Raw genomic sequence first — 24817 nt, forward strand, 5'->3', positions numbered from 1 at the left:
TTTTATACAAAGCTATGCAATGGTTAATGTATTGGTACTTTCTATGCACTTGTTTCTTTAAGAAACCTGTTGTCATGGACCTTGTTGTTAGGGGAGTATGCAAAGGTGAACCAGGTGACTTATGTGGCCAATTTTAAATTGCCCCATATATAGTGAGGTCAGAGTTCAGTCTGTCTGTGAGGTGATTCTGAAGGAGGCCTGAGGCCTAGTCCAGCAACCACACATCTACTACCAGTTAACCCCAGTACCCAGGGGAAAGTCAAACCCTTGCTGTAAGCACTACAGTCCAGGGATCAATTCAAGTCAAGTTAGTCAAGTGCAAGTAACTAAAGTCTAGCGTGGGCTGCATACAAGTCAAGCCAGTCATATACAGCACAATCAACAAATAAGTACCAGCAAGCCGATAAGCTTTCCAAAGTTCACCCTGCATCTCCTTCATGCTAATCTGAGCCGTAACCTTGCTTCGGAGTAATATTTGCCCTGTGCCTGGCACAGGAAAAGCTGGTCTACCTCAGGTGGTGTATAGGTCAACCACGCCCTGGCATCATGAAAAGGTTAATTCACACATTACCCTCACCGGACACTACAGTCCACTGTTCTGGCAGCATGGGGGCTTTGTAAAAGCCTTCAATTCCAGCCAAATTCTTTCTTTAACCCCTTAAGGACCAAGCATTTTTCTGTTTTTACACTTTCGTTTTTTCCTCCTTACCTTTTAAAAATCATAACCCTTTCAATTTTGCACCTAAAAATCCATATGAGGGCTTATTTTTTGCGCCACCAATTCTACTTTGGAATGACATCAGTCATTTTACACAAACATTTATGGCGAAACGGAAAAAAAAATCATTGTGCGACAAAATTGAAGAAAAAACAACATTTTGTAAATTTTGGGGGCTTCTGTTTCTAGGCAGTACATTTTTCAGTAAAAATGACACTTTATCTTTATTCTGTAGGTCCATACGATTAAAATGATCCCCTACTTATATAGGTTTGATTTCGTCATACTTCTGGAAAAAATCCTAACTACATGCAGGAAAATTTATACATTTAAAATTGTCCTTTTCTGACTCCTATAAATTTTTTATTTTTCCACGTACAGGGTGGTTTGAGGGCTAATTTTTTGCGCCGTGATCTGAAGTTTTTAATCGGTACCATTTTTATTTTGATTGGACTTCTTGATCGCTTTTTATTCCTTTTTTTATGGTATGAAAAGTGACCAAAAATACGCTATTTTGGACTTTGGAATTTTTTTGCGTGTACGCCATTGACCGTGCGGTTTAATTAATGATATATTTTTATAGTTCAGACATTTACGCACGCGGCGATATCACATTTGTTTATTTTTATTATGGTTACATATTTTTTATATGGAATTTGGGAAAAGGGGGGTGATTTAAACTTTTAATAAGGAAGGGGTTAATGTGTGTTTTTAAACTTTTTTTAAACTTTTTTTTTTTTTACACTTTTAGTCCCCTTAGGGATCATTAGATTCCTCATACAGATCATTGTTATTTCATAAAATCACAATGATCTGCGTGCTCTGCGCTCGATTGATAAAGCCTGGCCCTGCCAGGCTTTATCATTCAGAGAGCCGGAGCCGCCGCAGCAGGAGAGGTAAGCCCCCAGGCTACCTTAGTAGTGGATCGCTCCCCCGCGATCGCGCTGCGGGGGGGCGATACACCCCACTGGACCACCAGGTACTGTATACAGGCACCTTTAGACGCCGCTGTCAACTTTGACAGCGGCGATCTAAAGGGTTAATAGCCGGCCGTGGCGATCGCCGCATGTCGGCTATTAACGCCGGCCCCCAGCTACAGGAATCAGCTGGGGGCTGGCCGGTATGACGCGGGCTCGAGTCGGGAGCCCGCGTCATACCCCGGTAATGGCCATTGGACGAGTATAGACGTCCATGGTCGTTATCGGGTTAAAAACAACTTTTGCTGCTTCTCTCTTGAGCAATGTAGTACGACTGCAGAGCACTTTACATCCACATATGGGGTATTTTCAAACTCAGAAGAAATGGTGTTACAAATTGTGTTTTTATTTTTCTCCAGTTATCCCTTGTGAAAATGAAAAATTTCGTTTCAGACCAGCATTTTAGTGAAAAACATCACATTTTTCATTTTCACATGCAACAATAACAAAAATTCATCAAACACCTGTGGGGTATTAAGGATTACTGCCCCCCTATTACCTTCCTTAAGGAGTGTAGTTTCCAAAATGGTGTCACATGTGGTGTTTTTTTTTGTGTGTTTATGTCAGAACCTCTGTAACTATCAGCCACCCCTGTGGAAATCCTCAATTTAGGCCTCAAATGTACATGATGCCCTCACTCCTGAGCCCTATTGTGTGCCCACAGAGCACTTAACATCCACATATCGGGTATTTCCGTACTCAGGAGAAATTGTGTTACAAATGTTGTGGGTCTTTTCTCCTTTCAACTCTTGTTAAAATGAAAAGTACAGGGCAACACCAGAATGTTAGAGTAAAAAATGTATTTTATATTTTTATTTCAATTGTCCAGTTCCATCAGTTCCATATAAACTCTTATGATATTATGCAAATTAGTCAAATAGTGGAAAGCAGATGCAAATGGACCAGCAGTGATAAACAGATGATCAGAGTGGTCAGGTGGTCTTGATAAACAGGACTCTTTATGTAAGTTTCCACCTACATATAATGATGGCAAATTGCTATATACCATCACTCTCTGATTTTCTAATTGGTGGGGGTCCCTCACCTATCCTGGGAATGAAGGGACCTCAGTGCTGGTGTACCACTGAAGCCCCTTTATAGCCAGGTTTCAAGTGCAAAAGTCAACTACGGAAAGTCAGAGACCTTACTCTTCGGAGAGTGGGCTGTGACCCACAGCGAACTGTTTCCCTTCTCCATCCAACCAGACTTTTTCATGAAGCGGCCCTGAAGTCTTGGCAGGATTGTCTGACCAAAGTCAATTCAAAGATTGGACTGTGGAGCATTAGACAACTCACCATGAAGGGAAAGACTCTCGGGCTGCGTAATGAGATTTTGCATTTGCTCCTGTTACGCCGAGCGCTCCGGGTCCCTGCTCCTCCCCGGAGCACTCGCAGCGTTCTCCTCTCTGCAGCGCCCCAGTCTGACCCGCTGACCGGGAGTGCTGCACTGACACTGCCGAAGGGGATGCGATTCGCATAGTGGGACGCGCCCGCTCGTGGATCGCATCCCAATCCACTTACCTGTCCCGGTCCCCGGCTGTCACGTCCTGACGCGCGCGGCTCCGCTCCCAAGGGGGCGCGCGCCAGCTCTCTAAGATTTAAAGGGCCAGTGCACCACTAATTGGTGCCTGGCCCAATCAGTGTAATTAGCTTCCACCTGCTCCTTGCTCTATATTACCTCACTTCCCCTTCCCTGTATTGCCGGATCTTGTTGCCCTTGTGCCTAGTGAAAGCGTTTCCTGTGATTGCCATACCAGTGTTTCCAGACCTTCTGCTATTTCCATTGACTACGAACCTTGCCGCCTGCCCTGACCTTCTGCTACGTCTGACCTCGCCTCTGTCTAGTCCTTCTGTCCCACACCTTCTCAGCAGTCAGCGAGGTTGAGCCGTTACCAGTGGATACGACCTGGTTGCTACCGCCGCAGCAAGACCATCCCGCTTTGCGGCGGGCTCTGGTGAATACCAGTAGCAGCTTAGAACCGGTCCACCGGTACGGTCCACGCCAAACCCTCGCTGACACAGAGGATCCACATCCAGCCTGCCGAATCCTAACAGCTCCAATAAACGATGCAAGCCAGACCCTCTAATTTCACCTTACGACAACAGAAGGAGGCTCAGTGGGTCGGTCCATGTCTCACTCCTTTCTCCTGCCTCTCCAAAGGAGGCTGGTATGGGAAAAGTGGGACAACTTCTACCCTTTCAACTGGGAACCCTCCTGGTACTAGCAGGAAGTACTAAAGTTTATGAGGGAATACCATCTGGAGGGTCCAGCTGTGTCCACAGAGTGTCCACAAGCTCATCCAAACAATGATTCAGTGAAGCCTATTCCAGGGCCTCTGAAGCCAAAGCTAAGACAGTTTGGGAATCTGTGGCTTATAGCAGACTTACCAACCAGCACAGGACCTTGCATGGATGTCTGTTCAGGAGACCCTGTTCCTGGGAACTTTCATGTATGCCCGCAGACTGTGCAGCACAAGGTGCTGGCCGAGGTGCCTATTCAGTGATGAAACAACTTTTCACCTCCTTTGGCATTGCCTGGGCCCTGCTAAATGCCCTGGAATATGAACTCAAAGGCTCTGTTCCCAGGAGTAGCCTTGCGAATTGTTCGGTGCTCTACGGACTGTTTCTTGGAGATCACACTGTTGGGGCTATCCAGGAGGCACAGCGCCATATGACCTGTTATGAGGATTCTTTGTGGTTTGCCAGGAAATGCATTATTATAAACTTGGAGAGGATGTCCATCCAGGACTGCCGCTGGCTGGTCCACAGCCCACTAAGGAACTATTCCATCAGGGACAGTCCGGACATCGAGGAAGTGGAGGATACAAAACCCTCTCTTTTTCCCTCTCCCTTGTGTGTCTTTGTCTACCAATTAAGCTTCGGGCCTGTGATGTCCACTCCCTACACCCTTCATCAAATGTTTTTAAAATGCATGCAGGACTGTTAGTGTAGCATGTTGTTTGATGTATATCATAGGCAACCTGTGTTGTATATTGTGCTATCATGCTATGTATGGTGAATGTATTATTTATTGTATACTAGCTGAGTACCCTGCGTTGCCCATTTTTCCCTTCCTAATCCTTGTTGGGGAGGAAAATCAACAAAGGAGGAAGCTTTTGACTTCATATGCCATCCTCATATATTGTCATATCCCAACCACATATCCTGTCCCCATATCCCAACCTCATATCCAGGCCTCTTATCCCGTCCTCATATCCCGAACTCCTATCCCGACCTCCTATCTCAACCTCATATCCCGTCCTCATATCCTGACCTTCTATCCCATCCACCTATCTCGACCTCATATCCCGTCCTCATATCCCATCCTTATATCCCGACCTCATATCCTGACCTAATATCCCGTCCTCATATCCCATCCTCATATCGCAACCTCATATCCTGTCCTCATATCCTGACCTAATATCCCATCCTCATATCCCATCCTCATATCGCAACCTCATATCCCGTCCTCATATCTCAACCTCATATCCTGTCCTCATATCTCAACCTCATATCCCGTCCTTATATCTCATCCTCATGGCTCGACCCCACATCCTGACCTCAAATCCTGTCCTCATATCCCGACCTCATATTCTGTCCTCATATCCTGACCTCCTATCCCGTCCTCTTGTCCCGACCTCATATCCTGTCCTCATATCCCAACCCCATATCCCGTCCTCATATGCTGTCCTCATATGCCATCCTTATGTCCATCCTTATATCCTGTCCTCGGGTGGTACTGATTTGCGATGAAGATATTGTAAGCTGAAAATAGAAGGGGACGTGGCTTTGTGGGACTGGGCGTGATTTGCGAGCCAGACCATTGCACAAAAAAGGTAGAGAATAAAATGGGTGGGGTTTAAACAGTGGGCGTGTCTTTGTGAGATGGGGTGTGGCTTGCAACCAAGAGTAACACATTCACCAGGAGATGCAGAGGGGAGCTTGTGGAGTAAGGTAACGGAAGTACCATTACTTGCACGGGGCTTGAAAAAAAACCCCATCTTTTATATAAGGGTGTAGGTAAGGGTTAATTTAACTATCATATATTTTTATTTGACATAAAAGTAATATGTGTGCCAGGTATTATTGAAATATCTCCTGCCGTACGGAAGTTATGTGGGAACATACATTTCCAATAAATTTACATGGGACACAAATGGGGGTAGTTAAGGATTAAATTAACTATTCTATATTTTAAGTGGACATATAAGTAACATGTGACCAAGTATTATCGAAATATCTCCAGCCGTTTGGAAATTATGCAGTAACATATATTTCCCATAGACTTGTATGGGACTTTAAACAAAAACCCCGACCCTGGCAAATGGGTGTGAGTAAGGGTTTGTTGTTGACATATAAGTAACATGTGTGCCAAGTTTCATGTAAATATCTTTAGCCCTGTGGACATGTTGCTGGAACATACACACAAACAGACACACACACACATACATACATTAAATTTTATATATATACTAGCTGAGTACCCGGCGTTGCCTGGTTTTTCCATCCTTGTTGGGGAGGAAAATCAACAAAGGAGGAAGATTTTGACTTCATATCCAATCCCCATATATTGTTGTCATATCCCAACCACATATCCTGTCCCCATATCCCAACCTCATATCCAGCCCTCTTTTCCCGTCCTCATATCCCGACCTCATATCCCGACCTCCTATCCCGTCCTCATATCCCGTCCTCCTATCCCGTCCTCCTATCTCGACCTCCTATCCCGTCCTCATATCCCGTCCTCATATCCCATCCTCATGTGCCGACCTCATATCCCTTCCTTATATCCCATCCTCATATCCCGTCCTCATATCCTGACCTCATATCTCGACCTCCTATCCCGTCCTCATATCTCGACCTCATATCCCAACCTCCTATCCCATCCTCATATCCTGTCCTCATATCCCGTCCTCATATCTCGACCTCATATCCCAACGTCCTATCCCGACCTCCTATCCCGCCCTCATATCTTGTCCTCATATCTTGACCTCATATCCCGTCCTCATATCCCGACCTCATATCTCGACCTCATATCTCGACCTTATATCCCGACCTCCTATCCCGTCCTCATATCTCGACCTCCTATCCCGTCCTCATATCCCGTCCTCATATCTCGACCTCCTATCCCGACCTCCTATCCCATCCTCCTATCCCGACCTCCTATCCCGTCCTCCTATCCATCTTCATATCTCAACCTCATCACCTGTCCTCATATCTCAAACTCATATGCCATCCTCATATCTCAACCTCCTATCCCGACCTCCTATCTTGACCTCATATCCCATCCTCATATCCCAACCTCATATCCCATCGTCATATCTCGACCTCCTATCCTGATCTCCTCTCTTAGTGAGATGGGGTGTGGCTTGCAAGCCAGATTGACACATTCACCAGGAGATGCAGAGCAGAGCTTGCGGAGTAAGGTACTGGAAGTCCCATATACTTGCATGGGACATGAAACAAAAACCCATCTTTTATGTAAGGGTGTAGGTAAGGGTAAATTTAGTGATCATATCTTTTTATTTGACATATAAGGAATATGTGTACCAGGTATTATTGAAATATCTCCATACGTACGGAAGTTATGTGGGAATAAACATTTCCCATTGATTTGCATGGGACTTTAAACAAAAACCCAGATCCTCACAAATGGGGGTTGTTGAGGGTTAAATTAACTATCCTATATTTTAAGTGTTTTACTTTTAACTTTTTTTTACTTTTGTTTCTTGGACTTTATTTTAAGTGGACATATAAGCAACATGTGAACAAGTATTATCAAAATATCTTTAGCCATTTGGAAGTTATGCAGTAACATATATTTCCCATAGACTTATATTGGACTTTAAACAAAAACCCTGACCGTGGCAAATAGGGGTGAGTAACGGTTAAATTATATATCCTATGTTTGTTGTTGACATATAAGTAACATGTGAGCCAAGTTTCATGTTAATATTTTCAGCCGTTTGGACGTGATGCTGGAACATACACACACACATACACACATTGGGGGACATTTATCAAAGGATTTAGACTGGTTTTTCCTGTCTAAATTTGTTGCACAGAAAGTCGCAGTCTAAATATGTGTGACTTTTTTGCGACTTTTGCTTTAGAGGATTTTTAGAACATGATGCATTGTAGTCTATTTTAAATGGAAAAATGCATTGGTGCTGAATTTAGCAAAAGCGACAAGTCGCATCGGCTGATAGTACGTCGAAATGTCAGACCATGTTGGAGCAGGTTTAAATACAGTCTAAAGCATAGATCCCAAAGTTTGTGCGCAGAATTTATCAAGAGCCGTGCGCCTTTTGATAAATTAGGCGCACAATAGACTGGCCTAACCCTCTGTAGTTTGGTTTATATTGATGCGGGACATAGACAACTTTAATAAATATCCCCCATTGAGTTTTATATATATATTGATAGACTAGCTGAGTACCCGGCGTTGCCCAGTTTTTCCTTCCTAACCCTTGTTGTGGAGGAAAATCAACAAAGGAGGAAACTTTTGACTTCATATCCCATCCTCATATGTTGTTGTCATATCCCAACTCCATATCCTGTCCTCATACCCCAACCTCCTATCCCGTCCTGCTATCCCGATCTCCTATCTCGACCTCCTATCCCATCCTCTTCCGTCCTCTTATCACGACCTTCTATCCCGTCCTCCTATCCTGTCCTCCTATCTCGACCTCCTATCCCATCCTCCTATTCTGTCCTCTTATCACGACCTTCTATGCCGTCCTCCTATTCCGTCCTCTTATCTCGACCTCGTATCCCATCCTCCTATCCTGATCTCCTATCTCGACCTCCTATCCCGTCCACCTGCAATTGAAAAAGGGAGCTGTGACTCCCGAAACGCGTCTTGCTTTATTCATTTATTTTCTTTGATTTCTTTATGCTGTAAAATAAATTATTTATTTATACCAATACCCACGACTTCGGGTTACTTCCTTCGGAGCGCCATCGCAGTTTTTTTCCTATATTTCTGCATTCTCCATACGAACCCACCCCTGGGCTCCCTCCACACGCTGCAGGCCTGCATACCAAGCTACCATCACCGGCAAAGGATACGCTACCACCTACCCGGGTACCTACCTACACCGGCTAAGAGACCTACATCGCACCCAGCGTCACCTCCGCTTTTTTCCGCCATATACTGTCCTCCTATCCCGTCCTCCTATTTTGTCCTCTTATCTCGACCTCCTATCCCCACCTCCTATCCCGACCTATCCCATCCTCATATCTCGACCTCCTATCTCGACCTCCCATCCCGTCCTCATATCCCAACCCGTAATATGTGTACCAGATATTATTGAAATATCTCCAGCCGTACGGAAGTTATGTGGGAACATACATTTCCCATTGATTTGCTTGGGACTTTAAACAAAAACCCTGACCCTCACAAATGGGGGTAGTTAAGGGTTAAATTAACTATCCTATATTTTTTGTGGACATATAAGTAACATGTGACCAAGTATTATCTAAATATCTCCAGTTATTTGGAAGTTATGCAGTAACAAATATTTCCTATAGACTTGTATGCAACTTTAAACATATACCCCGCCCCTGGCAAATGGGGGTGGGTAAGGGTTAAATTACCTATCCTAAGAGTCGGGATCACGTTAGTAAATAAACCCCATTGAGTTTTATATATATATATATATATATAGATAGTTGTGAGTGATGATTGATTGCAAATTAAGTTATTTTCAATTAAAAAACCAAAACAAACTTCAGCTGGCTTCATTCATCTGGGGTAAGGCTGCTAGAAACCCCTATAATGAGTTGTTTGCATAGACCTTGTGTTTGTACAACCTCCTCAATGTTTACATCAGATACAAGCTTGTTAGTAATTGCAAACACCATACTATTTGTAGTAATGACACAGGGTATGCAAGTGCATGTGAACAAGCTTGTAAACAGCATAAACCTACAAAAATCTGTAACAATCTAAGGTACCTTTCAAATTGTGTTGATGACCCCCCCCCCCCCCCCCCCCCGCAGGGTGGCACTACATTAATTAGAGGGGGCAAAGAAAGGGTAAAAGGGGGACATTTTTGAATTTCTAGGGGAGAAGAAGGGGCTAAAAGATATATTTCAATGTTACCATAAATGCACAGATTTTAGTTACAGTAATGTTTACATATGTTCGTAACATCTAAGAAAGACGACAAATACATCTTACACTGTGAATACAATTTTATTGCTTTCCTTTGGTAACCAGATTTTCTGGTGGTCCACATCATTTACATGCATTATTTATTATCTTGTGAACACATAAAACAGTTTTGTGATATGTCATCTTGTGTTTATGAAATTCCTTTTACTGCATGTTTAGGCCTGTTAGGAAGACCTTTCATGTCTTTTTGAGGTTTTTTTTCTGTAAAAAGAGAAATACATTACTCATGCGGTGCAGAATTTGGTGAAGAATGTTATTTGTCTACATATATCCATACTTTGCCATACTAACTCTTTACAGCTCTGGGGTGTCTTTTTACTCTTTTGCTTCAACCTTTTTCCATTTTAGATGGAAATTCACCTTGATTTTTTTTTACCTTTCCTATAGACGTTTTATAACTTGATCCCTCTTTGATTCTTCAGTGAGGGAGCTATGATGGTGTATATGAAAGTATAATATTAAATCTTCCACTGCATCAATATATGCTGGCCCAGAGCACAAACATGAACACAGTGATTTCCTGTCATGAAAATCATCAGCTATGTCTGTGGTTTGGGTACTAAAACAGGGAGGGACTGAAAACTCCATAGAAAACATAGAGGAGTATCATATTCTGTCTAAGTGTTTTGGAGCAATTTGTTCAGCTGTAAAATAGCTGTTTAATGGTTCACAAATGTGTCTCACAAGTGGAAAAGCTGCATTTACTTGGGGCTGCAATTCCCAACAAAAGGGTGCAAGTCCTAATGGGACTTCTATTCATAGGGTACTAGGGTTGTCTGATAGATCACTTATTTTAGATCCCTACTACGCCCAATCCATCTACAACTATCCACACATCTACTACTTAGCCTCTCCTATAACCCAAGTGAGGACTATCTTCTGTACGCACATCAACATATCACACATGTGGATGCACGTTAACTTTCGTGCAGGGATATTGAGTAACCCCCACTAACTATTATCTATTAATCCCTGAGGAGCTACCTGTATTGCTACAAAGTAGCAAAACGCGTTGGGAGTGGATGTATATGGTATTATCCAAATATGCATAATGCTATCTAATTTGTTATGCACTAAGATATATGTTCATGTTTAATTGATGAATACTGTTTAATACCCCTGGGGTACGCACACGGGTCTATATTGCTATATTATCCATCACATGTTTTCACTTGTCATGCAATCTATTGTGTGCGTCATTATTGATAACATCTGTTTCATAGTAATGTTTTTGTATGAAGCCATTTGACACCGTCATATTGTAACCTATGTTTCCCCGACCTAGATAAGGGCCAACTAGGAGGTATCCGGTGTAGGTCCAGGTCATAAGGACAGGGGACCTTCAGTTAACAGGCAAGTACTCCAGAGAAGGGCTTGAACAGGGCCCCATCTATCATCAAACAATTGGCTTCATAAATCTGTACAATTTTTAGTATTTGTCACCAGGTCTTGAACCATTAATATTATTATTTTGTTCTAACTAATAAATATCTTATTGGAATATGTTGTTCTTGATTTTTCGATGACTTATTTAACATTTTTCCTAAATCATCCTAGACTGGTAACATCTTTACAAGTTATTCCTATGCGCTCTTTGAGATACATTTTGTGCTGTTACGGTCCAAAATATTGTATGCGCCAAATTACAAGCAAAAATAAGTGTGGAAATACTAATATATTTTGGCATTTACCAGGCTGGAAACAGGCCTGACACTTAATTTTACAGCCATAGCAACAATAACTGTAAAATTAAACCATGAGAACAAAGAGGTGTTTTCCAGTTGGACTCTCAAGATGCACACAGATTAAATAATTTGTTTCCACTTACATGGTAGTACTGTGTACACAGTCTCCATTCCTGCCATCATATGGTCAGTCACTTGACAGTGCAACAACCATGTTCCTGGAGATTTTGCTATCATGGCAACTGTTTGGAATGTTCCAGGGAAAGACTCATATACATCATTTTGATAAACCTCCCCTCTCTGAAAAATAGAAAAGAAGGGCACATTAATGGCATTTTAATAACCCAGGCATGACTGACATTAAATAGTTGCATGGTATGTTAACTAAATCAATAAAGAGGGCAAAAGCGATGCATATTGTGTACCAGTCATGCTTCCACCATTTATTGAGCACCAATAATAGTACCTGAACTACTAGCCAGCATAACGCAAGAATAATAAATTATAACAAATAAAAAAGAAAGAAAAAAAAGTCACCGAATACTTGAAGCTGTTGCCATGGAAATGTATAGTGTGGATATCCACTTCGTTGCCCAGTACAATGAGATGCCAGTTTATAGTCTCATCAACATGCATTGTAAGTCCATTCAGATTGCTATACATTAGCCCATTGATACCTGGAATACAAGCCATGTACCACATTAATCTCAGCGTAAGTGTTATGATGTTATTTTAAAATTACGGATATGTTTAAATCTCCTGAAATTCAGTACCCCAATACAGTAAAAAAAAAAATAATTAAGGCAACACATCCTTAATAGGAAAGCTCTACTCAAATGAATCAGAGTGTGTTAAAGGAGACGGGTTGGTATCTGGGAAATCTGTAGCTTCCAAGGACCTGTGAATAAAGTTATTAAAGAGAAAACAAATTCAGCTCTTCTAAATATGTATGAAAATACAATCACTCCAATCACTGATAAAGGCGGGTCACCTGTATGACCAGTGTTTGGCTAAAAAGACATTTCCTGCATGTCTGAACAAAAGCAGAAAGGGCCTCCTGCCTTTATTGTTGTTTTTACTTATTGAAGCCCTCTTTCTTCTGCTCACTTTCAGTTCCGGAGGGGGCAATCCCCAGCAGGCACAACGTCACACAAAGCCCTGCTGGGGAATACCTTCAACCTCCCTGCACTTAGACTTAGGAGTGGGTATAGAAAAGAAAGCCAATATGCTTTTGAATCCCTCCTCTCTGTTTTGCACTGTACGAGAGAGATGGGAAATCAGCGGACCTGCCTCGCACAGCACTCACTCTTGCTTGCTTGAACGACAGGCAGAGAGCGAAGAGCTGAGCAGAGCCTTGGTCAAGCGTCTGTTTCCTGACTTTTGTCTGTGCCAGGCCGCTGAAGGATTGTCGCCGGGAGACAGGACTGTCAGAAGGAGGACCCTAGTGACAGAAGTTGACATAAAAGTTGAACATTTTATTAACAAGAAATTGTTCACAAAGAGGGAAATCTGGCACCGCTACTGTGATATAGAGTGCTATAGTCTGCACAAAATAATACAGCTGATATCCACGTTTGTCTGCTATATAGTTGCTATGGGTGATGGTGGTGCTAATATCAAAGAGGTCCAGTAACAACAGAAACTTGGCAAGTAGAGCATGTAGATAAAGCACTCACCGCGTCAGAGGTTCAGCAACATAGTAGAACTTTATTCCAGACTTTATTCCAGCCGGTAAAACAGAGCAGACAGACACACATGGAGCATGGATGGAACAGGTGAGGCGGGGGCATGACAGGGGGTGGCAACCGGTTTCACGCACTAAGGCGCTTCTGCTTTATCTACATGCTCTACTTGCCAAGATTTTATTAACAAGTACATTAATTATTTAATTTAATGACAGTTACCATTTAACCCTTTCCCGACCCAGGACATATGCATACGTCCAAGTTACTAGTAGTTAGCGCAACTGGACGTATGCATATGTCCTACCGATCTCCTTCACAGCGTGATGCGCTGCAGGAGATCGCCGGCGGGACCCGGCTGTCAATCACAGCCACGGTCCTGCCGCAGTTGCCTTGACTGGGATTGCACCAGTCTCAGCAGCATTAACCCCATAGATGCCGTGATCAGTCCTGACAATGGAATCTATGGGGTTGACAGGGGGAGGGCGCTCCCCGTGTCCACCAACGGTGATCCCGTGATGCGATCACGGGATCACGTTGGTTGCCATGGTAGCAGGAGGCCAGCTGATGGCCTCCTGCCTGCCTAGTACGGCAGCATGTGAGGTCCAGCCGTAGGCTGGATCACAAAGGCTGTTAGTCAGTGTAGTACTGACTGTTATACTGTGCTGCAGTACAAATGTACTGCAGCATTGTATTACATGTAAATAGTGAAAAAAAAGGCTTTTAAATAAATTAATAAAGTGTAAAAAAATTCAAACAAATGTCCCTTTCCCAATAAAACCCCATATTATCACCCAAAAAACTTAAAAAACACCCAAACCTATATGTACCTACCGTATACCTATTTTTATATCTATGGTAATCTGCTACCTACTCCATCCTGAACTAGTCTTTGAAAGATGAGGAATCCAGACTTTAAGAAATAGCTTATTTAATTACTAAAATGGTAAAATAACATACAAAGCATGACGTGACGCCGTCGGCTCCAGCGCCGGAGCCTGAACACCCCTGTGACTACCTGATGGATCCTGCTTAGGTACTGTGCCCTCTCCCATCCTACCTACTGGCTTCAGGAGGCGAAGGGATGAGTCCAGACACTGCTGTGCCTGGATGGTGGATCTCCTCGAGCGGCCGGTGAGTGATGCTGGGCCGGCGCGCTCGCGTGGGCGCGCTGAGGACAGCCCCTCGGAGACAGCAAGGGGTCCTTGAACAGGGGATCATGATTGGAGGAGCGGAGCCATGTGACGAGGCGGCGGACGACGTGCTCCGGGAAGATGCCGGGAGAGAGATGCCGCTGTCGGCGCTGGTGTCTGAAGCCTGAAAACATAGGAGCGAACACCTCATAAGACAATGTGATAGAGGTGGGTTACGGCTGCAGCCGTATAGTTGAAGGAGAACAATGTATGACTGGATGGAATAATGTACAGGTTGAATAGAGTACTTCCTTAGTGAAGGGGAGGCAAGTAATTGATCCCTGTTTTTTACTTATTTATGCAGCTGTACTATAATAGTGTACTCTGCTGCTGTTTTTAGAAGAAAAAGATTGCTGATGAGAAAAACGCTACAGAACTGTAAGTCCTGACTAAAAATCCTCCATTCATAGACATTTGGGGAAATGATGCAGTAATAAAATTTACTTTATGTGGCATACTGAGATGGCTCCTCCCTCCCCATGTTATTTTTTTTTTAGGCACCCTATATAACCGAATAAGGCTTGTATCAGGCTGCAGTGGGTGCAGTGAAAATTAAAAAGGAGCAAGTAACATCAAATCCTGGTTATGCCACCAAAACCTAACATTAGGAAATGTGGGGGGGGGGGGGAAGGGATTGAATATACCCATAATATTAGAATGCATAAGTACCTAAAATCCCCACATGATAATGTAAAAACGAGGACACAGAAACACACTGGCCAGGAAGCTGATCCTCCCTCGGGAGTCAGTGGGTCAAGATAATGCGGCACTCCAGAATGGGGAAACAGAGGAAAAGGGAGACATGGCCAGTATGAATGCACATGTCTTGAGCACAATTCTAAATGGTGTGGAAAAGTGTAACACTGCATTGGAGGAATTGACTTCCAAGGTTGGAACACTCAGTATAGATGTTTCGCTAATAAGAGAAGACACAAATAAGATCAAGGACAGAGGGACTCTGCTAATGCTTCGGCACTTTCAGCAATATTTCATGTTAAAAGGCTGCCAGCAGGCTCACCACCTAGAACCTTCTTGGTTAAGCTGTTAAGCTCGCAAGATAGAGATATGCAATTAAAATTTTCTAGAGAAAAGGGAGCAATTATGTGTGGCAACTCAAAAGTGTATATAAACCCGGACTTCTCAAGGGACCAACGCAAGAGGAGGGCATTTAACGGGGTGAAGAAGTGACTGCATGCAGCAGGCATATCATTCTCACTGTTATTCCCTGCAAGACTCAGGATTGTGTATAATGATCAAATTTAGTTTTTTTTACTTCGGTGACGGAGATAAATAAATGGATGGAGGAAAAGAGGATACAGTAATAAATTGCTTATGTGGCTAGAGGTGGTTGGAGTGGTGTGGGGGCAGCCGAGGGGGTTAAGTGAAGTCAGAGGTTCGTGCACACAACACGGACTATGGAGAAGGGGGGTGGAGGGATTGGGGGAGGGATAGGGAGGGGTGGGAAGAATGGGAAGGGGGGAAACCAGCTAGGTTGAGCTCCATAGGTAGAAAGGTTTTTTTGTTTTTTTTGCCTCAGAAGGAGGGACCGAAAGGATAATATCTAATGGATAATAATAATATTATTGTATGTAATGTGAGAGGGGTAAAAAATAAGAATAAACGGGTCGCAATGTTTGATAGAATTAATAAATATCTCCCGGCAATTGTATGCCTTCTAGAGACCCATCTGACTAGGGATTCGCTGGCTATATTAGGCAGGGAATGGGCGAAAGAAGTGTTTTGCTTCACATTTTCGGAATACTCTTCAGGGGTTTTTATTTATAGGGCAATGGATACACAAATATTACATCTCAATTGGATCATAGAGGAAGGTTTGTGTTTCTGTATGTTAACTGGGAGGGTAGATTAACTATCTTAGCGTTTACATACATTCCCCCTCCCTTTTCAACAAAAGTGCTCAAAGCGATTATGAATTTTCAAATTGATAAAGAGCATATAGATTTATTGGTACTTGGAGACATGAATTGGGTTATGAATAAAGAAATGGACTGGCAGGGTAGAGATTTGGGAAACAGCAATACTCTTGTATAATTGGTGCCAAGAGGAAGGGTGGGAGGATGCATGGTGAAGTCTATACCCTGAGAAGAGAAGATTCTCCTGCTTTAATGCCACTCACAACACTGCTTCTAGAATCGACCATGTATTGGTTAATAGCTCAGCGAGAATATTAATACATAAGATATCATACAAACATAGGTGTATATCAGACCATGCTATGGTAGTATGCTATATAAAAAAGTGTCAGGAAAAGAAAAAAATAATAAGGAGTATGTATATAAATCCACATTGCTTAAAAATTGAGGAAGTAACTATAGGAATAGATACTGAAATTAGAGAGTTCTGGGAAATAAATAAAGGTTCAACGAATATTCTTATGGTATGGGATACACTAAAGGCCTTTTTGAGAGGGATACTCATTAGAAACATTGCCAGGAGCAACCCTAATGAAGATAACTGGTCCCAAGTAAATCAGGCGCAAGAAACACATCGTAAAATAGTAATGGAGATGGCTCAACATGCCATTTTTTTTTAGGAAACAAAGACAGTATGTAGAAACAGGTAAACCCAATAAAATATTTATGGGGATTATTAATCAGAAGGGGAAAAAAAAGGATCTCAGTGATAAAAGATAAAGAAGGGAAGGAATGTACAGAACAGGAGGAAATAACACGTATAGCAATACAATTTTTTTCAGGATCTACACACAAAAGGAAAGTAAAATGACAGAAAGGGAAATAGATACATTTCTGGATGGGATTAGACTCCCCAGAATTAATGAGGAAGAAAAGAGAAATTTGGGAGAAAGTATTAGTGTGGAGGAAATAGAAATGGCTTTGAAATCCTTTTCCCGCAGCTTGGCCCCGGGGTCAGACAGGCTGGCTTTTGATATCTATAAAAGATTTAGTGACCCACTTTTGCCATATTTTTTGGAGGTATACAGTGAATCCTTGAGTAGTGGGGAATTATCCCCAACAATTATCCCCAACAATTGTCCAACAATCCCATTATTGTTTTAATACCGAAAAAAGGGAAGGAAAAGGGGGATATTGATGCTTTTGGGTCAATTTCGCTCCTGAATACGGATCAGAAAATATCAGCAAAAATTTGGGCCAGGCGCCTACATTGGGTAATCAAACAGCTTGTTGGAAGCTAATTAAAAGGGATACGTGCAGGGAAGAAACATCTATAATAATATTAGATGCATGTTTCTGAATATGCAGGTGTTAGGGGATGGGGGACCCCGCTCCATCCTGTCTCTTGATGCCTAGAAAGCATTTGACAGGGTGGAGTGGGGATTCCTCTTTAGGCTGGGTTTCCACTTGGTTTTTTTTCTGGCAGTTTTTGGAATACTGCCACTGCAGTTTTTGAGCCAAAGTCAGAAGTGGATCCATAAGGAAGGAGAAGTATAAGTCCTTCCTTTATATGTCCTATTCCTTTTGAATACACTTCTGGCTTTGGCTCAAAAACTGCAGTGGCAGATCTCCAAAAACTGCCAGAAAAAAAACAAGTGGAAACCTAGCCTTAGGGTAGTGAAGCGTATGAATTTGGGAGAGTCTTTCTTGCAGGGGCTGAGAGTCTTATATAATGCCCCCAGAGCCAGAATTAATATGAACAATGACATTTCTCATTAGGTGGTCCTTTTAGAGAGAGGAACCAGACAAGGATGCCCTCTGTCCCCCCTCCTTTTTTTCCATTTTTATCGAACCCTTGGCACAGTTGATGAGGGAGTCTGAATTATTTGAGGGGTTTGGTATCGATGGAGGAGAGGAAAAACTCTTGCTCTATGCCGATGATGTGGTGTTATTTGTATCTGATACTGTAAAAAAATTACCTAAAATAATTGAGATGCTTACGGAGTATGGGAAATACTCAGGTTTCCAGATTAACTGGAATGAATCGGTATTGATGATGTTGACAGGTGAGAGACAGGGAATCCCGGGAGAGATACATGTTTTGCAAGAAAATTAGGCCTTGGAATACCTAGGGATTAAAATATCTAGGAAGATAGAGGAATTTGCCCAGTTGAATCTTGGCCCACTGATACAGAAAGTAAGGACTAAAATACAGATATGGAAAAAATTGCGCATGAATATGGCAATAAGGATTATGCTGATAAAAAAGATTATTTTCTCAATGGTTTTGCATGTATTGAGAGCAATGTGGTTGGGGGAACAGCACAGAGTACTGAGTGAGGTTAATAGTTTTTATGGGATTGGAAACAGACACGTATGAAACGGACATTCTTAACCCCTTAAGGACGCAACCCTTTTTCACCTTAAGGACTGAGCCCTTTTTGGCAATTCTGACCACCGTCACTTTACGCATTAATAACTCTAAAATGCTTTTTCTGATTCTGAGATTGTTTTTTTCGTGACATATTCTACTTTATTTTGGGGGTAAATTTTCGGCGTTACTTGCATCCTTTTTTGGTGAAAAATCCCAAAATTTCATGAAAATTTAGAAAATTTAGCATTTTCCTAACTTTGAAGCTCTCTACTTGTAAGGAAAATGGATATTCCAAATACATTTTTATTCACAAATACAATATGTCCACTTTATGTTGGCATCATAAAATGGACATATTTTTACTTTTTGAAAAAATTAGAGGGCTTCAAATAGAGCAGCAATTTTCAAAAATGGCATGAAAATTGCAAAATCTGAAGGGACAGGTTTTACAAAACTACAACTCCCAGCATGCCTGGGCAGTCTAGGCATGCTGAGAGTTGTAGTTTGGCAACATCTGGAGTGCTACCGTTTGGGCACCACTGTAAGGCTGGGTTCACACTACGTTTTGTCCCATACGGGAGCGCATACGGCAGGAGGGAGCTAAAAGCTCGCGCTCCCGTATGTAACCGTATGCGCTCCCGTATGCCATTCACTTCAATGAGCCGACCGGAGTGAAACGTTCGGTCCGGTCGGCTCATTTTTGCGCCGTATGCGCTTTTACAACCGGACCTAAAACCGTGGTCAACCACGGTTTTAGGTCCGGTTGTAAAAGCGCATACGGCGCAAAAATGAGCCGACCGGACCGAACGTTTCACTCCGGTCGGCTCATTGAAGTGAATGGCATACGGGAGCGCATACGGTTACATACGGGAGCGCGAGCTTTTAGCTCCCTCCTGCCGTATGCGCTCCCGTATGGGACAAAACGTAGTGTGAACCCAGCCTAACAGTGGTCTCCAAACTGTGACCCGCCAGATGTTGCAAAACTACAACTCCCAGCATGCCCAGACAGCCTTTGGTTGCAGTTTGGCCTTCCTAGTGGTTGCCACAGTGAAGATCGCTTTACTTTGACTATCATTCCCCCCCCCCCCACTGTCGTTTCCCTACCTGAGGCTGGGTTCACACTACGTTTTTGCCATACTGTTTTCAATCCGTTTTTCTAAAGAAAACCGTATGGCAAAAAAACGGATGGAACAGTATGGAAAAAAGTAAACCGTATGCGTTTTTAAACAGTATACTGTTTTTAAAAGTGCGTACAGTTCCGTCAGTTTTTAGAGAAAAAAAACCATATGTTTTTGAAAATGTTGTCCATTTTAAATGGGAGGGGTCTTGGGTGGGGACGTTAGGATTCAAATGCGCATGTGCAAAGTAAAAGCGTATACGTTTTTCCCGTATGGAACCGTATACATGTACGTTTCCCATTGACGTCCATGTTAAAAAAAAACGTATGCGGTTGCAGTACGGTTTTTAAACCGAAGACAAAATCATGGTCAACCACGGTTTTGACTCCGGTTTGAAAAACCATACTGCAACCGCATACGTTTTTTTAAACATGGACGTCAATGGGAAACGCACATGTATACGGTTCCATACGGGAAAAACGTATACGTTTTTACTTTGCACATGTGCATTTGAATCCTAAAGTCCCCACCCAAGACCCCTCCCATTAAAAATGGACAACATTTTCAAAAACGTATGGTTTTTTTTTCTATAAAAACTGACGGAACTGTTTGAACTTTTAAAAACAGTATACTGTTTAAAAACGCATACGGTTTACTTTTTTCTATACTGCTCCATCCGTTTTTTTGCCATACGGTTTTCTTTAGAAAAACGGATTGAAAACAGTATGGCAAAAACGTAATGTGAACCCAGCCTGAGCCGGGATCTCTGCAGTCTCCACGATGATCTTCGGTCCCCACGCCATCTTCAGGTAAGGTACCGGTCTCCATCTTCTCTCCCCTGTTCTGCCCTATTTTCCGGGTGATTGGGTCACCAGAGACCCGATAAGCCCGGAATAGCAGAAAATTGCATGTCTGAATTGACATGCGATTTTCTGCAATCGCCGACATGGGGGTCTCAGGACCTCCCTCGGCGGTGTGTCGGGATGCCTGCTGAATGATTCCAGCAGACATCCTGGTCCGGTCCCCAACCGGCTAGCGGCAGGGACCAGAATTCCCACAGGCGTATACATACGCCCTACGTCCTTAATGACTCGGGATGCAGGGCGTGTGCATACGCCCCACGTCCTGAATAGGTTAAGCCTCCCCCCATGATAAATGGAGGCTTCGGAATACCAAATATGCAATTGTATTATATAGCTTTACAAATTGAATATATGGTTAACCCCTTAAGAAGCAACCCTTTTTCATCTAATGACTGAGCCCTTTTTCGCAATTCTGACCACCGTCACTTTACGAATTCGCTTTTACCGAATGTTCTGATTCTGAATTTGTTTTTTCGTGACATATTCTACTTTATTTTGGTGGTAAATTTTCGACGTTACTTGCATCCTTTTTTGGTGAAAAATCCCCAAATTTCATGAAAATTTGGAAAATTTAGCATTTTTCTAACTTTAAAGCTATCTACTTGTAAAGAAAATGGATATTCACAATAAATTTTATTTTTCTTCACAAATACAATATTTCCACTTTATGTTGGCATCATAAAATGGACACATTTTTGCTTTTTGAAAAAAATAGAGGGCTTCAAAGTAGAGCAGCAATTTTCAAAAATCTCATGAAAATTGCTAAATCTGAAGGGACAGATGTTACAGAACTACAACTCCCAGCATGCCTGGGCAGCCGAGGCATGCTGAGAGTTGTAGTTTGGGAACATCTGGAGGGCTATCCTTTGGGCACCACTGTAACAGTGGTCTCCAAACTGTGACCCTCCAGATGTTGCAAAACTACAACTCCCAGTATGCCCAGACAGCCTTTGGTTTTCTGGGCATGCTGGGAGTCGCAGTTTGGCCTTCCTAGTGGTTGCCACGGCCTCCATCTTCTTCCCAGATCCCCTCGACATCCAGGGGCGGGCAGGACGGGGGGTTGCCGTAGCAACCCCCTGTCCTGCGCTGCTGTTGGTCAGAACTCCGTTCTGACTAATGGTAGGGGATAGGAGGAGATCGCAGCTCTGCGACCTCAATCCTATCCCTTAGGCTGATCGGGGCTCTTGCTGACAACTCCGATCAGCCCTATTTTCCAGGTGATCGGGTCACCAGAGACCCGATCAGCCCGGAATTGGAGAAAATCGCATGTCTGAATTGACATGCGATTTTCTCCGATCGCCGACATGGGGGGGTCTCAGGACCCCCCTGGGCGATGTGCCGGGGTGCCTGCTGAATGATTTCAGCAGGCATCCGGCTCCGGTCCCCAACCGGCTAGCGGTGGGGACCGGATTTCCCACAGGCGTATGGATACGCCCTGTGTCCTTAAGGACTCGGAATGCAGGGCGTATCCATACGCCCTGTGTCCTGAAGAGGTTAAAGAAGATGATATATTGAAAATATTATTTTCTAAAATGGGTAGTAAGGGAGGCACTGCACTGGAATTAATTGAAGGTGGTAGATGTATACACGCAGATGGGAAAAAGATCCCCAATTGCAATATGTTAAAAAGAGTATGGAGATTCACTAGACGATTAATGGGAATTAAGGGGAGCTTGCACTACACATTACTGTGGGATAACAGATATTTTCCAGATATTATGAAATTAAAAGAATATGTTAATTTGGAAGAAAAGGAGGTCACTAGAGTGAATGATTTAGTAGTAGAGAGTACATTTGAAAGAATGGAAAGCACTAAGCAGGGAATGTAATATTAATCAGAAGAGCAATTTTCTATATATAAAGAGTGCTTTCAAGAAGGATAAAAATAACACTAGATAAGAAATAAATAGACACGAATTAATGGATTATATATCTAGTTTGCAGACCACATCAATAATAGTTCTGGGCAAGGTATATAAGGGACTCATAGGGTCCTTTCTGAATAAATCTTCCCCAAAAAGAAGGGAAAAATGGTTGCAAGAGGTTGGACAGATAGAAGCAGAAGAATGAGGGGAGATTTTTAACCCCAGCCAATTTTCAGTGTAGGACCCGGCCATTTTTTGCACATCTGACCACTGTCACTTTAAGCATTAATAACTCTGGGATTCTTTTACCTTTCATTCTGATTCCGAGATAGTTTTTTGTGACATATTCTACTTTATGTTAATGATGACATTTTGTCGATACTTGCATCATTTCTTGGTGAAAAAATCAAACATTTGATGAAAAATTAGAAAATTTTGCATTTTTTTTTAACTTTGAAGCTCTCTGCTTATAAGAAAAAATAATATTCCAAATAAATTATATTTTGATTCACATATGCAATATGTCTACTTTATGTTGGCATCATAAAGTTTAAATGTTTTTACTTTTGGAGGACATCAGAGGGCTTAAAAGTATAGCAGCATTTTTACAATTTTCCATAACATTTTCAAAATAGAAATTTTTCAGGGATCAGTTCAGTTTTGAAGGGGATTCAAAATGACATTCAAAAGGTTTGTTAACCCTTTAGGTGTTTCACATGAATAGCAGCAATTTCAAGGAGAAAATTCAAAATCTTCATTTTTTACCCTGGCATGTTCTTGTAGACCCAGTTTTTGAATTTTTACAAAGGGTAAAAGGAGAGAAATCTTCCTAAAATGTGTAACCCAATTTCTTTTGAGTAAGGAAATACCTCATATGTGTATGTCAAGTGCTCTGTGGGTGCACTAGACGGCTCAGAAGGGAAAGAGTGACAGTGGGATTTTGGAGAGTGAGTTTTTCTGAAATGGCTTTTGAGGGCACTAGAGGGCTCAGAGGGGAAGGAGTGACAGTGGGATTTTGGAGAGTGAGTTTTTCTCAAATGGTTTTTGAGAGCCTGTCACATTTAAGCAGCCCCTATGGTGCCAGAACAGCAAAAAAAAAAAAAAAAAAACACATGGCATACTATTTTGGAAACTACACCCCTCAAGGAACGTAACAAGGGGTACAGTGATCCTTAACACCCCACAGGTGTTTGACGACTATTTGTTAAAGTTGGATATGTACATTTTTTAAAATTATTTTTTTCACTAAAATGCTATTTTTCCCCCAAAATTTTACATTTTTACAAGGGGTAATAGGAGAAAATGCCCCCCCAAAATTTGTAACCCCATCTCTTCTGAGTATGTAAATACCCCATGTGTGGACGTCAAGTGCTCTGCGGGCGCACTACAATGCTCAGAACAGAAGGAGTCACATTAGGCTTTTGGAAAGCAAATTTAGCTGAAATGGTTTTTTGGGGGCATGTCGCATTTAGGAAGCCCCTATGGTCCCAGAACAGAAAAAAAAACACATGGCATACCATTTTGGAAACTACACCCCTCAAGGTATGTAACAAGGGGTACAGTGAGCCTTAACACCTCACCTCGTTTTGTTAAAGTTGGATGTGTAAATGAAAAAAAAATGTTTCACTAAAATGCATTTTTCCCCCCAAATTTTAGGGGTAATAGGAGAAAATGACCCCCAAAATATGTAACCCCAACCTGAGTATGGAAATACCCCATGTGTGGACATCAAATGCTCAGAATGCTACAATGCTACAGAATGCTACAATGCTCAGAAGAGGAGCGCCATTGAGCTTTTGGAAAGAAAATTTGTTTGGAATGGAAGTCAGGGGCCATGTGCGTTTACAAAGCCACCTCTTCGTGCCAGAACAGTGAACCCTCCCACATGTGACCACATTTTGGAAACTACACCCCTCACAGAATTTAATAAGGGGTGCAATGAGTATTTACACCCCACTGGCGTTCCACAGATCTTTGGAACAGTGGGCGGTGCAAATGAAAAATAAAATTTTTCATTTTCACGGACCACAAAATCTGTCAGACACCTGTGGGGTGTAAATGCTCACTGTACCCCTTGGGGGCACTATGGGGGCATTGTAAACACACCTGGCCTTCAATTCTGGACACATTTTCTCTTCAAAAGCCCAATGACACTCCTCTTCTGAGCATTGTAGAACGCCAGGAGAGCACTTTACATCCACATATGAGGTATGTTCTTACTCAGAAGAAATGGGGTTACAAATTTTGGGGGGATTTTTTTCCTATTTTACCTTGTGAAAATGAAAAATTT

General features: G+C 42.4%; 1 protein-coding gene across 1 annotated transcript in view; it reads right to left on the reverse strand.

The window, feature by feature from the left end:
• Window positions 1-9887: 9887 nt before the first annotated feature.
• The window catches only part of LOC130360985 (ceruloplasmin-like), a 118154-nt gene continuing 103224 nt past the window's right edge, over window positions 9888-24817 (reverse strand). Inside the window, exons 17-19 of the mRNA XM_056563547.1 lie at window positions 12096-12235; window positions 11702-11858; window positions 9888-10074 (exon numbers count right to left, since the gene is read on the reverse strand). Coding sequence (XP_056419522.1) covers window positions 10073-10074; window positions 11702-11858; window positions 12096-12235 — 299 coding nt within the window. The 3' untranslated portion in view covers window positions 9888-10072. The remainder of the gene's footprint in view (window positions 10075-11701; window positions 11859-12095; window positions 12236-24817) is intronic.

Source organism: Hyla sarda, chromosome 3 (assembly GCF_029499605.1).
Source record: "Hyla sarda isolate aHylSar1 chromosome 3, aHylSar1.hap1, whole genome shotgun sequence".
Lineage (NCBI taxonomy): Eukaryota > Metazoa > Chordata > Amphibia > Anura > Hylidae > Hyla > Hyla sarda.